General features: G+C 39.3%; 1 protein-coding gene across 4 annotated transcripts; it reads left to right on the forward strand.

The window, feature by feature from the left end:
- The first annotated feature begins 4,255 nt into the window (after positions 1-4,255).
- znf384b (zinc finger protein 384 b) lies at positions 4,256-14,821 on the forward strand. 4 transcript variants are annotated; one of them, XM_026185508.2, is made up of 11 exons: positions 4,256-4,476; positions 7,762-7,829; positions 7,918-8,146; positions 8,594-8,707; positions 10,038-10,192; positions 10,277-10,368; positions 11,095-11,319; positions 12,765-12,932; positions 13,045-13,123; positions 13,243-13,401; positions 13,546-14,821. In XM_026185508.2, exons 2-11 carry the CDS (start codon positions 7,764-7,766, stop codon positions 13,933-13,935), a joined length of 1,677 nt encoding a protein of 558 aa, XP_026041293.1. In that variant the 5' UTR covers positions 4,256-4,476; positions 7,762-7,763; the 3' UTR covers positions 13,936-14,821. The 4 variants fall into 4 exon arrangements, with proteins under 4 accessions (XP_026041293.1, XP_026041292.1, XP_026041291.1 ...); XM_026185505.2 differs by adding an exon at positions 7,375-7,429 and having other exon boundaries at positions 4,269-4,476; positions 13,243-14,821; XM_026185507.2 differs by having other exon boundaries at positions 13,243-14,821.
- Positions 14,822-15,093: the final 272 nt, after the last annotated feature.

Below are 15,093 nucleotides of genomic sequence, written 5' to 3' on the forward strand. Positions count from 1 at the left end.
CTAGAATGTTATGAAGAGTGATCAGATGAACTGCGAAATCCTTCTTTGCCATGAAAATGAACTTAATCTCAAAAATTCAATTTCCGCTGCATTTCATCATTCAGCATTTCATGCCATAAAAGGACCTGCTGAGATCATTTCAAAAAATTTCTCATCAACTCAGGTGAGAATGTTGACGAGCACAAGGCTGGAGATCATTATGTTATGCTGACTGAGTTAGAATAGCAGACTGGATGCATTAAAAGGAGGGTGATGCTTGAAATCGTTGTTCTTCCTATTAAACATGGTTACCTGCAAGGAAACACATGTAGCCATCATTGCGTTGCATAAAAAGGGCTTCACAGGCAAGGATGTTGTTGCTACTAAGACTGCACCTAAATCAACCATTTATCAGATCATCAAGAACTTCAAGGAAAGAGGTTCAATTATTGTGAAGTAGGCTTCAGGGCCCCCAAGAAAGTCCAGCAAGCGCCAGGATGGTCTCCTAAAGATGATTCAGCTGCGGTATCAGAGTGCCACCAGTGCAGAGCTTGCTCAGGAATAGTAGGAGTCCATCTGCACGCATAGTGAGGCGAAGACTTTTGGAAGACGGCCTGGTGTCAAGAAGGGAAGCAAAGAAGCCACTTTTCTCAGAAAAAGCCATCAGGGACGAATTGATATTCTGCAAAAAGTACAGCGAGTGGACTGCTGAGGACTGGGGTAAAGTCATTTTCTCTGATGAAGCCCCTTTCTGATTGTTTGGGGCATCTGGAAAAAGGACTGTCCAGAGAAGAAAAGGTGAGCACTACCATCAGTCCTGTCTCATGCCAACAGTAAAGCATCCTGAGACCATTCATTTGTGGGGCTGCTTCTCATCCAAGGCAGTGGGCTCACTCACAATTTTGCCAAAAAACAGCCAAACATCCTCTGAAAGCAACTTCTTCCAACCATCCAAGAACAGTTTGATGAAGAACAATGCCTTTTCCAGCATGATGGATCACCATGCCATAAGGCCAAAGTGATACCTAAGTAGCTCGGGGAACAAATCATCTTGGGTCCATGGCCAGGGAACTTCCCAGACCTCAGTCCAATTGGGAACTTGTGGCCAATCCTGAAGAGGCAGGTGGACAAACAAAAACCCACTAATTCTGACAAACTCCAAGCATTGATTATGCAAGCATTGATTCTTATGAAAGAATGGGTTGCCATCTGTTAGGATTTGGCCCAGAAGTTGATTGACAACATGCCAGAGATCTAAAAACACTCAAGCAGCAAACTTTGTGAAAACTAATATTTGTGTCATTCTCAAAACTGTTGGCTACGACTGGATAAGGCTTTTTTCAAGTAAATACTGTGAGTGTTTCTATTTCTTGCTCTATTTATTGTCTGAAACGCAGTGAAGCCTGTTTAATCATTAAAATTGCCAAAAAGAGCAGTATCGGTCAGATTTTATGGAAATATTAATTGGACAAAACAAGACATTTATGAATGTTATTTTAGCCCCGCTAAACATTTGAATTTATTTATAAGCCAAACTAATCAAATTATAAAACCGGTATGCAATATACTAATTTTCTCTGAGATAACATGTTCCTGTCTGCATGATTAAGAATTACTTACACAATTATTTACTACTGAACCAAATGCTCTTTGAACTTTGCTGACTATTTTTCCACCTACAGGTTGTAATTATGCCTGTTGGAATGTTTTAGAGAAGAACATTTGGCATCGTTCACTGCTAACTGGGGTATAATTTTATTTATAGGGAATCTTACCCGGTGTTGCACGGTAACAGTAAATTTTAAAAAACAAATGTCAATGCAATATTTTAAGCTGTTTTCAGGATGTTACAGAGGCTTGAAGTGACAGATTTTGTATATTTCACGAAGACATTTCCCCGTGATATTTTGAGGATGCGTTGGGACAACAGATTATAGCCGTTCAGTCTTAAACTCTTGGAAAGTGCTGGTTAGATTTCATCTGGTGATTGCATTCATGGTCCTTAGTTAATGAGCCCTGACCACTTTTGGTGCACAGATAACCATGTTTTTTGTTATTCTAGGAATATATTGTATATACACAGACAGCTCCATATCGTTGCTTACATATTTGTCTAATGAGTGAAACATTCCTGGTTTCAATCCAGGAGACACAGAGACACAAATATCTTTGAGTTTTTGTATGGAAAGGCATTCAGTGTAAAAAATAATCTGCCAAATCAAACATGTGGAGCTACCTGCTGTGGGCATCCTTTGTGGATAAAGGCGTAGCCAAAAGTAGCTACACAGTAGTGCACATGGTTATAGGTTTGCGCTTCTTGCTTCACGGCAAGAAGCTCAAACCTGCTGGTCTGCTGGGATCTTGGCACTTGCATGATCAGTCTGTTACCTATGTGGGTTCTCTTCAGGTTAATTAGTAATTCTAAATTGGCCTTGAATGGGAGAGTGAATCACCATCTTTCCATCTCTGTTAGCCCTGCAATACACAGGCAGTCTGTACTTTTAAAGGTACAGGAGCCTCAGGGAGCTTTGTGGGGTTTCTCACCAGTGCCACTGGGGAGTAACAGTTTTGAGTTTATATGTATATATAGAATTATAATAATAATTATTATTATTATTACTGTTAAAATTCTGTCTTCAAAAACCTAGGAATCATCAAAAGATATATATGTGGGATATATTTTCTTTATTTTTGAATTTATGTATTTTGGACTGTGTCGTGAAATTAACACAACTCATAAAGGGATCACTGTAAATGTTGCTGTATGCACTGGTAAAACTGAACAAATGATCTAAAAAAGTGAATCAAAGTGTAAATACACACAGTGCCGGTTCACCCTCTTGAAGAGATTTATGGAAGCTTGTTTCAACTGCTGTATTTTCTTTTCTTCTTCTTTTTTGTTTCAGAGCTCAGTTGAAAATTTGTGTTATTATCTAAAAAATAATTAAAAAAAACCCCCTGATAAATCAGTGCTTCCATGAGATTCCTCCAATAACCGTTTATCAAAACTGCGCTGTCAAGATTGCTTGAATGACCACAGATTTCTTTAAAGCTCTCTTAATACTGAGAGAGCATCCAGGTGTACCAGACCTTTTTCCAAAAAAACTCAGTTGGTTCATTTTAAAAACATGTTTATAAACCTTTTACTAATGAAACATCCCTCTGGTAACATTTCAATTCAATTCCGTTTTATTTATGTATCTTCAAATCATATCAGCAGTCATCTCAGGGGGCTTTATATTGTTGGATAAAGACCCTAAAATAATACAGAGAAAACCTCAACAATCAGATGATGCCCTTTAAACACGCACTTTGTGAAAGTGGGAAGGAAAAACTCTCTTTTAACAGGAAGGAATCTATAGCATGACCAGGCTCAGGGAGGTGCACCCGTCTGCCTCGATCGATTGGGAGTGAACAAAAGACACACTTTGAAAGAGAGACAGAAATTAATAAAAACAAATGATTAAATGTGGGGGTTTTAAGTGCCACTAGTAATGTTATAGCAATGTTATTGATAAATATTTCAGAAAGGTAATAATTTGGAAGAATAATTTTAGGGAATATTACCTTTAAAAATAACCTTTTGGGAACAAAAAGTTTTGCCGTTATGGACAGTGATAATATAGCTATTTAAATGTTTGCTGCTGCTGTCTTGGCCAGATCTCTCCTGAAAATTGCCTTTTTTTTTTATGTCAGCGACTCTTACCTGGATACACAAGGATAAATGAATGTCTCTTTGTCATCTCTCATGTTCCGTCTGGCTCAAAAGGAGTTGATATCATTCATGAGAGATATGTTTGACAGATTATAGGCCAACAACTCATTTACAACAGTTTAAATACCAGAAATTACTTTTTGTCAGGAGATCCCTTTTTGCACGACACCGGTTCTGGTCCCCAGGAAGAGTGACAAAGTAAAGTAATCATGTGTGTATATTGTTTAATAATGGAACAAAGTCATTTGAGTCTAGTGCCTCACAAAAAACCCCAAAAACATTAATTGGGCAGACCGGTTCTGGCCCGCGGGCCGAGTGTTGGACACCACTGACAGTACTGACTTAATTTATATTTCTGACCACAAGTAAACGCACCACTGGGGACTTATTCACTTGGTAAGTAAAAGCTGGCATGCGATACAGTGAAATAATTATTTATTTGTTTATTTTACTGCTACCACTACTACCACTCAAAAAAACACGACCAGCTGATCGCGGACTTTTTAGATTTTTTAAATTAACTGCCTGACAGAAAGCGGAAGTGACGTCACTGCACACGCTTCTTTTGTCTGACGACCTTATCAGGAGGAAGTGAAGCTCAGACGAAGCGACTGGCTCACCGGAGGGAAAAAAACGAAAAAAAAAGAGAGCGAGAGAAAAAAAAAGAGGAGGAGGGGGGGAAACTTCACAGATTCACTGGAATTTGGACAGATTTGGAAACTGTGTCCAAACTATCCCGGCCTGCTGGAGCTTCGCGGAGGAAAGCGGAGTCGTCAGCTCCGGTAAACGCCACTCTTCTCCACGCAGTCGGTAGTAAATTTTGATAGATTCGGTCGACTCTGCTGCCGCCTCTCCACCCGTCCCCACAGCCGGAAGTCTGTGAGGATGGTCTATTTTTTTTTTCTTCGCTTCAGTTTTTTTTATGCTTTTGGTTTTTTTCATTGCTTTGCGTTTATTTTTTCCCGAGCGGGAAGGCAGCACAGGCTCACACAGTGTGTCTGCTAAATGTATGTTAATCAGCACGTCGGGCCTGAATAACTGCAGGATGCACGGAGGCCAAATGGAGACCTGCTGTAGATATGCGCCTTACATTGTTCCGATATGTGGCGTTTTATGAAAGTTCATGTTTTTGTAGTTCTTTTAGGTCTACTTTATTCCGCAGAGCAAACTTAAAGCTAAGTAGCTGGATGTGGATCCCCTTTAATGCCGCTAAATACTGACATATAGGAAAGCGGGCAGGAAAGTTTAACCTCATATTATTTAATAGTGCTTTTTAACACATCTGGACGCTTAATCAGAGCTGCAGTTATGGAATTACAGCTGTATGGAGCCAAACACTTGCACCCAGACAAGACTGTAATAGGCAACCAAACTAAAAACTAAAAGTGGGTGTGACAATACATGTTAGTTACACGGAAATAATAAAAAGTAACACAAATTCTCAACAAAACAAAAAAGAAAAACTAAACTAAACAGTATTTCATATATTCCTTAATAATCTGAGTGCAATAGGAAATATAAGTTACAAGTCTTCACTTTTAGTCTTTTCTGATACGTTTTAATTGTGAACACATTCAGTATGTGGGATATCTGTGCACACGTTTAGTCGAGTGTTTTTATTGATCTGAGCTTCTAAAATTCTCCCTTGTACAAACATCCCTTGTATTCTAATAGATCAAAACATTACTAAACATTTTCCAACAAAAGAAACTAAAATGTAACCAGCAAACTTAATATGGAAATTAATGAACAATAAGACAACAAACAATTAAGACAAAAGTAAAAGCTAATTGAAATATCTCTAACGACTCATCCATGAGACCAACATGCTAGTTTTGCTTTTCTTATCATATAAATGTACCAACTATCTCAAAAATCTATTACATTAATCTGACAAAAAAAGTAGTTTCTGAATTATTGACATCTCTTAAAATCCCCCCAGTATAGCCTCTGTAATATTAAACTTCATGAAAACAGTGATGCGGTACAATTCTGTTTTCTTTTAAGTTAGAAAAATTGGGTGATACCCACATGTTCATGGATTGTCTTATATGTTAAAGATCCTGGAGAAACAATGTAATATCGAATTTCCCAGAGGAACCCACCCGGGGGATTAATAAAGTTCTATCTTATCTTATCTTATATCAAGCTGATAAACAGTGTATTACAGTACCATCTATATTACTCATAGACAGCAGTATCTCGCATTGGTTCAGACCTGAACCTAAAGAAAATTGTATTAAATGAAGCTTAATTAAACATTAATGCTTATGAAGTGAAACTTTTAAATCAACAGAGACTCTTTTGGGATTTTTAGTCTGAGCAACAGCACATTTTCTTCTGCGACATAATTATCTCATTAATTAAGAAAAACAGAATCTTTCTCCCCCTTTCTACTTTTCCCTTTTAAACTGTATCTGTAGCAATAACACGTCACAGGAATGAGCCTAGTGCTTCCCCAAGAGACCCACACCTTCAGGGACCCTTTAAAAAAACCTCCACCCTCACACTGGGGAGTTAGTGTCTAGTAATTTGATTAACTGGGTCTTTTATTTAGTGCCCACAAAAGTTTTTGCCAGAGCCAAAAGAAAACAAACAGTGGGAGTGCATGTATTTCTACTCAGTAATATACAAAGCTCTTAACTGTTTTTTTTTCTTTCTTGAACTGGAAAACACCCTGTCAACCAGGTTTTCTTACAGTCTAAATATTTCGTATCACAAAGGAAAAAAAGCAGAAGTGTAAGTTATAAACTTCACATTGGCCTCATTCAGGGCTGATTTTGACCCTGGGGCCATATCAGCATAGTTAAAGTAACCACAGTGCTTCACACAGGATAAGTGAATCAAACCTGGTTACAGGTGAGAATAAAACAAACAAACAAACAAAAAGTGTCACCACAGTGTTAGAACCTCCATCGTGCCGTTAAACAACCCCTCAGACTCTTTGCAGTCATTTGCTGTGAGTTTCTTTAAAATAATTTCGCCTCCTATTGATTTTTGGAGGATTGTTTTGTTTTGCTTTTAGCAGCCAGAATTACATGAATTTCATTTCTCTACTTTAGTTTCAATGTCCTGGTTTGGCTTGTTGGTACACTGAGGTTAGAAGTGAAACAGTCTTTGCTTTTTGTTCTAAAACATGTCACAACAACATGTGCTGCGTCAACACACTTTGTCTGCTTTACACCCGCCCCTACGGTGAAGCGACTGATATGGCGAGGCTCTTTAGGTCCAACCTTATTACCTGATCCCCATCTGGAAGAATGTCAAGATTCAGATTTGTGGTTTTCATTATTTCTCTTGGTTTTGCTAACAAGGTGTATGTTCTTAAATTAATTGGTGCTCTGCAGTGTGCAGTCAGCACTCAGGAAGCCATGTCATATTTTAGGAATAAGGTGCACAAATGAACTGAGAGGATTGACAAACCATTACTACTTTTTGTTAGGAGGCCCGGAGGCCTCCTAACAGGAAATCCTTGTAGTGGGTGAGCCCTTAAAACAGTAATGCATTGATCTGGTATTTGTCTTGTCATTGATCTGCAGGAGAATAATGTAGTACATGCTCTTTGGTGTGGGAAACATTTCATTAAGGTCTTTCTCATTAGACATAGAAACACACTGCATGAGCATTTTCACTACAATTTTTAATTACTCTAGTAGAAATGTCTTCTCTTTTTTTTTTAGTCCTAATGTACACAAGCAGCTGTGAGGGAAACAGGCTCCACTGCCACTTCATTAGGTACACCTAACTCAAACCAATGCTTTTTTTAAATTTTTTATTAATAAGCTATCCAGTGAATCGTAAAGCTAAAAAAATTAATTTTCTGTTAAAATAGTTTTATCGATGGGTCCTCCCTCCTACTTTGAGTGTTTTAATGTTAGACTAAATGTCATATGGCACAATGCATGTACCATTATTACAAATGTCAGCTTCCAAATCAACTCTAAAGTTAGACTTTATGTTTTATATATAAGATACATTTAGCTCATTTTAATAAATAATAATACATTCTAGTGTTGGCCAGCTGTGATGGAAAGTTTTTAAATCTTGCTGCTTTTGTGTCGTTGCAGAAATGATGGAAGACTCTCATTTTAATTCATCATATTTCTGGTCCCCAGTCCCGACTATGCCCGGACAGGTTAGGCTACAAAATAATTTACTGTTCAATCAGTTGATGATGGGGAGAGAATGTTTCCGTCAAAGAAAAATCTCCTTTCTCCTGACAGATTGAGAATGCCATGTTCCTAAACAAAGTAAAAGAGCAACAGGAAAAAAGCGCTTCCTTCTCTGCTTCCCCTGCATCTCACTACCAGACGACTCTTCTCACCATCCCCACGCCTGGGGCCAAGACAGATGGAGGAGGCCAGGCTGGTAGTGCGGCGCACCTCCACCCTCCGCACAGCACCCAGAACATCACAGTGTTGCCTGTCCCCTCCACAGGCATCATGACAGCAGGTGGGCTTGTTTCTGTGTTTAGAAACCTTTAAGCGTCTCTTTCTCAGTTTTGAGGTTGAAAGACTTAACATATTTGGGGATTGAGTTAAAAACACTGAAACACCAAATATTAAGGCCGTATTTAGATCCCATACCCTCAGTTTTTGAAGTATAATGTAACAGCAGTGTGTTAAATTATTTAGGTTATGAGAACAAACTTTGTAAATAGAGAAAATGGGAGTAAAATGAACAATTAATTCAAGGTTTTCCTCAACTGAGACAACTTTAGCGCTGTATTACAAACATTCTGCTTTGTAGTGCTATTGTTACACTTGGAGATGTAGATTATAGTTTAAAAAAATGCCTTTGGCAACATGTTCTTGAAGCTGTAAATTGAATTCCTCAACCTCAGTGACACTGCTCATCTTAGACAATTTCTCATCTCTGCTCTTGTCTCTTTCTCTGCAGCTGGTCTGGTGATCACGACTCCTCAGGGAACTCTAGTCTCTCCAACCTCCTCTCAGTCGTTTGTGTCCGGCCATCCAGCAACAACCATGATTGTTTCAGCACTCCATTCTTCAGGTGAACAGCATGTTATTATACACACACACTGGCTAACTTGTTTCTAAGTACAATATTGTTACTATGTAAATGATTAAAACTTATATGGGTGGATCAAACAGTGTTATAGATTTACTACGATTCAGAACTCAGGGTATTGTGTAAAGCCTGGTTTATGGTCACCTTATTGGTTTTGGTATGTGTCGACTGTGACGCTGCTGCAGCCCCATGGCCGTTACTTACTGGCGCTTCAGTGTGCACTGAACTCGCTGAAGTCCTCTCCTAGATAATAGGTGCAGCAACTTTTCATCAGTGCTGGTACATGAGTAGAAGAATTAGAAAGAAGAAGCTAAGAATTCATAGAGATTTCTCCAGAAAGTCTCATTTTGAAGGTGTTGCTGCAGCTCCTTCTTTGTAATCTGAGAATGTCTGAGCTTTAGTATATATCATTGAGACCAGCACAGTCGTATATATGTATGTACAGTATATATATGTATGTCGATGGGTGCGCTAAAGGCCCATTCTCTTCTGAGCTACCAAATGAAGTGTCATTGTGTGAACACGTAATGACAATAAAGGATTCTTATTCTTGTGTCTTCATAGCTTCTCAGCAATGCTGTGCACACTGGGTTACAAAAGTTGTCAGGTGCACGACACACTGAAACAACACTTAACATGGTTTGTGCTTTTAGCACTTTCATGAGGGCTACTATAATGAGCATAAACCAGGTTTAATATGACTAATCACTGACTGAATCCCTCATCTGTGAAATATTTTGGCTTTTGGGGGGCATTCATATGTTCTCTTATGGAGCTATTGAGACTATAAAAGAAAATTCTTACACTAAAAACTCAGGAGACATCTCTGAGCTATGAACACATCTGTGTCCTTGTCCACAAAGCACAGAGTGATCTGATGAGTAGCAAAACCAGATTATTTTATTACCAAGCCTGTGTCAGTGACTTATGGTTCTGTCTTTTTAAGTAAATTTATGTCTTCCAGTACAATAGATGCTGTTTGAAACTGTTAATAAATTATTGGTGTCTTTGCTTTTAGAAAACAAACATAAATACAGATTTTCAGTATGAAAAGTGCCCATATTTATAAAAGAAGCACATCAATTTTGATCATGTGTCTGATGCTGTCCAAATGTATTCACATGTCGATTATACTGAAACACATTAGACTTCCTTCAGCATCTTCTGGTTTTCAGTTTGATGTCAATGCACCTACAGACCATTATGTAGATGGTATTTAAATATGGGATGGAATTATTACAAACTTGTTCCATCTTCTGCTTTCAAAACTCTGTTCCATCATCTTAACCTGTGACTGTCGATCTTCTCATAGACAAAAAAGAAGCGGACGGGAATCCACATGTGGTTGTGATGCCAGCGCCCTCCAAACGAGGGAGAAAGAAGAAGACCACAGTGTCTCGGGTTGGTCCTCTGGGCATGCCGGGAAATGAAACTGTAATACTGGCTCATCTGACGCCAGGTGGCCAGGTAAGAGAACAGCTACAGATGTGAAAAAGGAAGCGTGATGCAACGAACTGCTCATTAAATCAATTTTAATTTTATTATCAATAGGTGACAACTTTGCAGCATCATGCTAGAGATCCATATGATCTCTCAAATGAAGACGAAGACCATGCCTCGAAAGATAGCACGAAAACATACAGGTATTTATTTATTTGTTTAATGTTTTTAAATACTTGCTGCTCATCTCCATTTGTTCTTGCTCTGGCTGTGAAATATGCATACATCTGTTTCTCTGTTCACTTCTGGAAATTAGCATTGAGATTTTCAGCTTTTGTAGATGACCTTGGCAGTGCTGGATATTAGCGTCTGACACGCCGACTCCTCAGACAAACACTCTTCACTGCATGTTGTGGCTGAACACACTGGCTTTGTGATGGATGCTTAATTCTTTACTAAAAATGTATTTGAGAAAACAAATACATGCTTTGTAGATGCTCTCTCCGTCTGCACACACTGGACACAAACCTGTCTTCTACTCTCCCCTTTGTCCTTATATAGCATGCTCTTTGAGCTGTGATCTCACTTCTGTGTCCTTCTCTTCCTCTTTTTTTATAGTACCTGTGTACCTTTCCTCCTCAGTTTTCACTGATTTCTCCCTTGACATTTCACTGTGTTGTCTGGTTGTGTCGTCTTTATTTGATTTAACCCGCCTTTGTCTTCATTGATTTTTTTTTCTTTTTTTTTCTTTTCATTTTCTGTGATATCTTATTTCTCTCTGTGGGTCATTGCTCCATTACCCTGTCTCCTAATCTTCTTCTGTCCCATCTTCTCTCTTTTTTTTTCTCCTCCTCTTGTACATCTCCCTCTTCTTCCTCCTCCTTGTACTTCCATCCCGTCCTTCCATTTCTCTGTCTCTACGCCTGTAGGTGCCGGATGTGTGCGGCGACCTTCTTCAGTAAGTCTGACATGCAGATCCACTCCAAGTCGCACACAGAGGCCAAACCTCACAAGTGTCCTCACTGCGCCAAGTCATTCGCCAACTCCAGCTACCTGGCCCAGCACATCCGCATCCACAGTGGGGCCAAGCCTTACACCTGCTCCTACTGCCAGAAATCTTTCAGGCAGCTCAGTCACTTACAGCAGCACTCACGGTACTACAGACCCCCCCAACCCCATTACCCACCCATACCATATACCCTGTTCTCTTAACTTGTCCTGCTAAGACCCCTCCTATGTTCTTCTCCATCCTGGTGAAGACAGTGAAGTGCAGACCATATTACGTTGCCTTGTGGATGTTGGCTCGCATGTTGCCAGTTCCATCCAGTGACCTTTTCAGCATATTAAAATTCAGATGACACCTTTGAAGTCTGGCCTTTGGCCGTAAATTTTTTTCTTTTGTTTTTTTCCCCCCTGCCTTTGTTTCTGTCTTTGCTGTGTTTGTGCAGGTCTTGCTCCTTTTTGCACTGCACCTTCTGTTCTTCTGTCTGCATGTGCTGTCATGTCTTCCGACACTGCTTCTTCCATAAACACACATACCTATTTCAAATCTTTCAAAGTAAACTTCTAAAAAATAAAGTTGACAGTATTGTTGCTCTTTACCATTGTACAGCCCTTTGTGTTATTGATTTGATGGTTCATATCTTTGTCAGTGCTTTTCTCACCTTCAACACTCAATAGTGATGTTCTGCCATGCTTTGCTTTCATGCTCTGTTATCCTGTTTGTTTTATCCTTTTTGGGGGGCTGTGCTCGTATCAATTTTCCATCATTTCGGGAAGCACGATAAACTGATACATTTGTAAAACGTGTATTTATTATTTTATTGTTTTAAAGGGGACCTGTTATGCTTTTTTTTATTTTCCGGCATATGTATACCATTAAAATGCTGGATTTTCATATTAAACAAGTGAGTGTAAGGTAATTTCTATGAGGCAAAAACACAGCTTTTAGACTGTTCTTTTAGTTGTAGATACTTTGTTCAACTCTTAGCTCTGTATGATATCAGTGAGAGTCAATATCCATAAAGTGGTCACCTCAGGGACACAGCTCTGGCAAGGAGCATAGATTCCCCACCCACCTGCTGTTCAGACCTCCTGTCTGATGGAGAAAATTGACTGAAGGGGAGAGAGAAGGAGATAAAACGACTTGTTTCAGACAGCTGAGAGGCTGCATCAAGGGGCTGCATCAGACCTGTAAGGCTTGAAAAGCTACTCATGTTAAATTCAGTATTAGCTAAAAATTACATAACATAATGGGTCCCCTTTAATATAATCTCTTGTGTTTAAATCTTAAGCATCTAATCGAGTTGGTCCAGACAGATAAAATTGTTAAATTTGTTGGATGTTTGTGTGAATTTTGTAATTACTGCTGGCCGTAATCAGTAAAGCGTATTTTGTTGGGGTGTTTTCTTCAGAATTTCCAAATGTTTCATTGCTCTGTGCTTCATCGCCGCAAGCTTTAATTTCCTTGTGTGAGATGTTTTTCCCTGAAATGATAAATTAAGAGGATTATCTTAAAATGAGGCTTTTTTTGTCTTCAGTTTATCCTTACAGTCCTGTTTTCATTTCTCTCTTTTACCATCTTATCTGCTCTCATCAGGAACCACACAGATGCAAAGCCCCACAAGTGTCCCCATTGTACCAAGTCATTTGCCAACTCTAGTTACCTGGCCCAACATATCCGCATCCACACCGGAGTGAAACCCTACACCTGTTCCTACTGCGAAAAGTCCTTCAGACAGCTGAGTCACCTTCAGCAGCACAGCAGGTAAATCACCCACTGGTCTAGGGTTTCTCATCTCCTTGCGGTCAGGTTAGGTCACCCTGAAAGTGATAGGCGCCCGTGTTTGTACATGTGTGTGTTTTTGTGTTTTATTCAGGATTCATACCGGAGATCGGCCATACAAGTGCAGTCACCCAGGCTGTGAGAAATCCTTCACGCAACTCTCAAATTTACAGGTGTGAATGAGTTTGGTTCTGTTCTTATGCATGGAGTGTTTGGGTATTAACTAACTCTCAAAACATTTCACTGTATTGTTATGCCTTTTTTTCCCACCAATAACAATTTTTTCCCCTAGTCTCACCGGCGTCAACACAACAAAGACAAGCCTTACAAGTGCCCGAACTGCAATAAAGGATACATAGATGCAGCGAGCCTGGAGGTGCACATGTCCACACACACTGTCAAACATGCCCGGATCTACTCGTGTGGTCTCTGCAACCGCACTTACACTTCAGTAAGACAAATGTCCATTTCTGAAGAGCATTACTACATGCAACACTATGAATCGCCTCACTGGCATCAGACACCTGGCAGCTACTTTACACCGTGTAGTCATGTCTCCACTGTTTCCCCTCTACCTATCCTCCCTTCATCTCAGGAGACGTATCTGGTGAAACACATGGAGAAACACAACCCAGAGCAGTTGACTGCATCAGCAGTCATGGCAGCACAGCCGGCACAACAGAACCAAAGCCAGGCCCAGGGCCAGGCTGGAGCTCAGAGCCGGGTAGAGAGTGCAGATGGAGCATCGAGCCGACCTGGAGGAGCTGGGAGTGGAGCGGCGGGCAGGGGCCAGCAAGGACAGAGCCAGAGCAACTACCCTCAGACAGAATCCATCTCCTGTCCGTTTGACCTCCATCAATATAAGACGGTGTCTGCCAACGACATCCAGTACAAGTCAGTCAGTGTGGCGGACATTAGTACCCACAAGGACCTCTGTCTCACTGTGTCAGCATCCACCATCCAAGTGGAGCATCTCAACTCTTAGAGAAGATGAAAGGAGAGAGAGTGGGAGGTTGGCAAGCTAAAATTTATTCATAATAACAAGAGATGGAGGATGAAGAGTGGAAAAATTAAAGCAATACTAAGATGATGCAGAAACTTTGGAACAAATGACTGTGCCTGAATGATTTTTTTGAGGCAGACAGGAGAAACGATACCATGACACAATAAACTGAAGACTATAATTTTAGTTTTATTTTTTTAAGTTTTATCTCTTCTTTTTTTTCTTGCCTTGTTTGATTTGTTTGCTTAGCTGTCCAGTCTGACGTGCATGTGAAGGCTGCAATAAAGTATGTTTCAGTCCATCACAGTGATGGTTTTATAATAGGAAGCATCTAAGAGATACTTCACTTTACTATTAACACCTCCTGCTCTTCCCTACAGATACAACTGTGGCCATCTCAAGTTATTGACTTTCTTTTATTGAAATTAGTAGTTGACTACGGAAGTATTTTTTTATACTTTCATACAGAAACTTTCAGTTTTTACATCAACGTTATTAACTCTGCGAAGTTATAACAACGGATGCTTGTGATCCTTTTTTTCTGGAAAGAAAAAATAGCAATCACATATATAAAGTTATATCCTACCAGTTTATAAAGTATGATTGCGTGCTTAAAGGTTATGGTAAAACACATAATGTATTTAAATCGATTTGCAGGCCTTCACGTAACCTTTGAGAGAGAGTGATGAGCCTGTTCATGTAATCCAGTTGTACTGCTTTGTATGTATGTCCTGAAAGTAGTGTTATTCAAATGTGCTTCTGCTATTATACTTCCATAGTAACAACATTTATAACACTTATTCATAGACATAATGACTCATGAGATTTTTTTCTGCTTATAATAAAAATAAAACCCTCTAAGTGATTACTTCTTTTTAATTTTTTTCTACTTTATTACCTTTTAAATTATTTTCATATGTGCTGTAATTGCTTTATGGGGGAACTTTAACTTTTTATCCTTTTTCCCCCAATTCCTTTCACATAGTCTTTATTTTTCTTAAAAAATAAATAAACACATTTATGTTGTTTATTTTATGACAATCATGCCCGTGGATCAGGTATATTTGCTGGAATGTGCAAATTTGCGAGGTGTTTACAAAAGTGGACTGTACCATAAGAGCACAGGGGTGTCGTGATCAA

Source organism: Astatotilapia calliptera, chromosome 11 (genome assembly GCF_964374335.1).
Source record: "Astatotilapia calliptera chromosome 11, fAstCal68.1, whole genome shotgun sequence".
NCBI classification, from domain to species: domain Eukaryota; kingdom Metazoa; phylum Chordata; class Actinopteri; order Cichliformes; family Cichlidae; genus Astatotilapia; species Astatotilapia calliptera.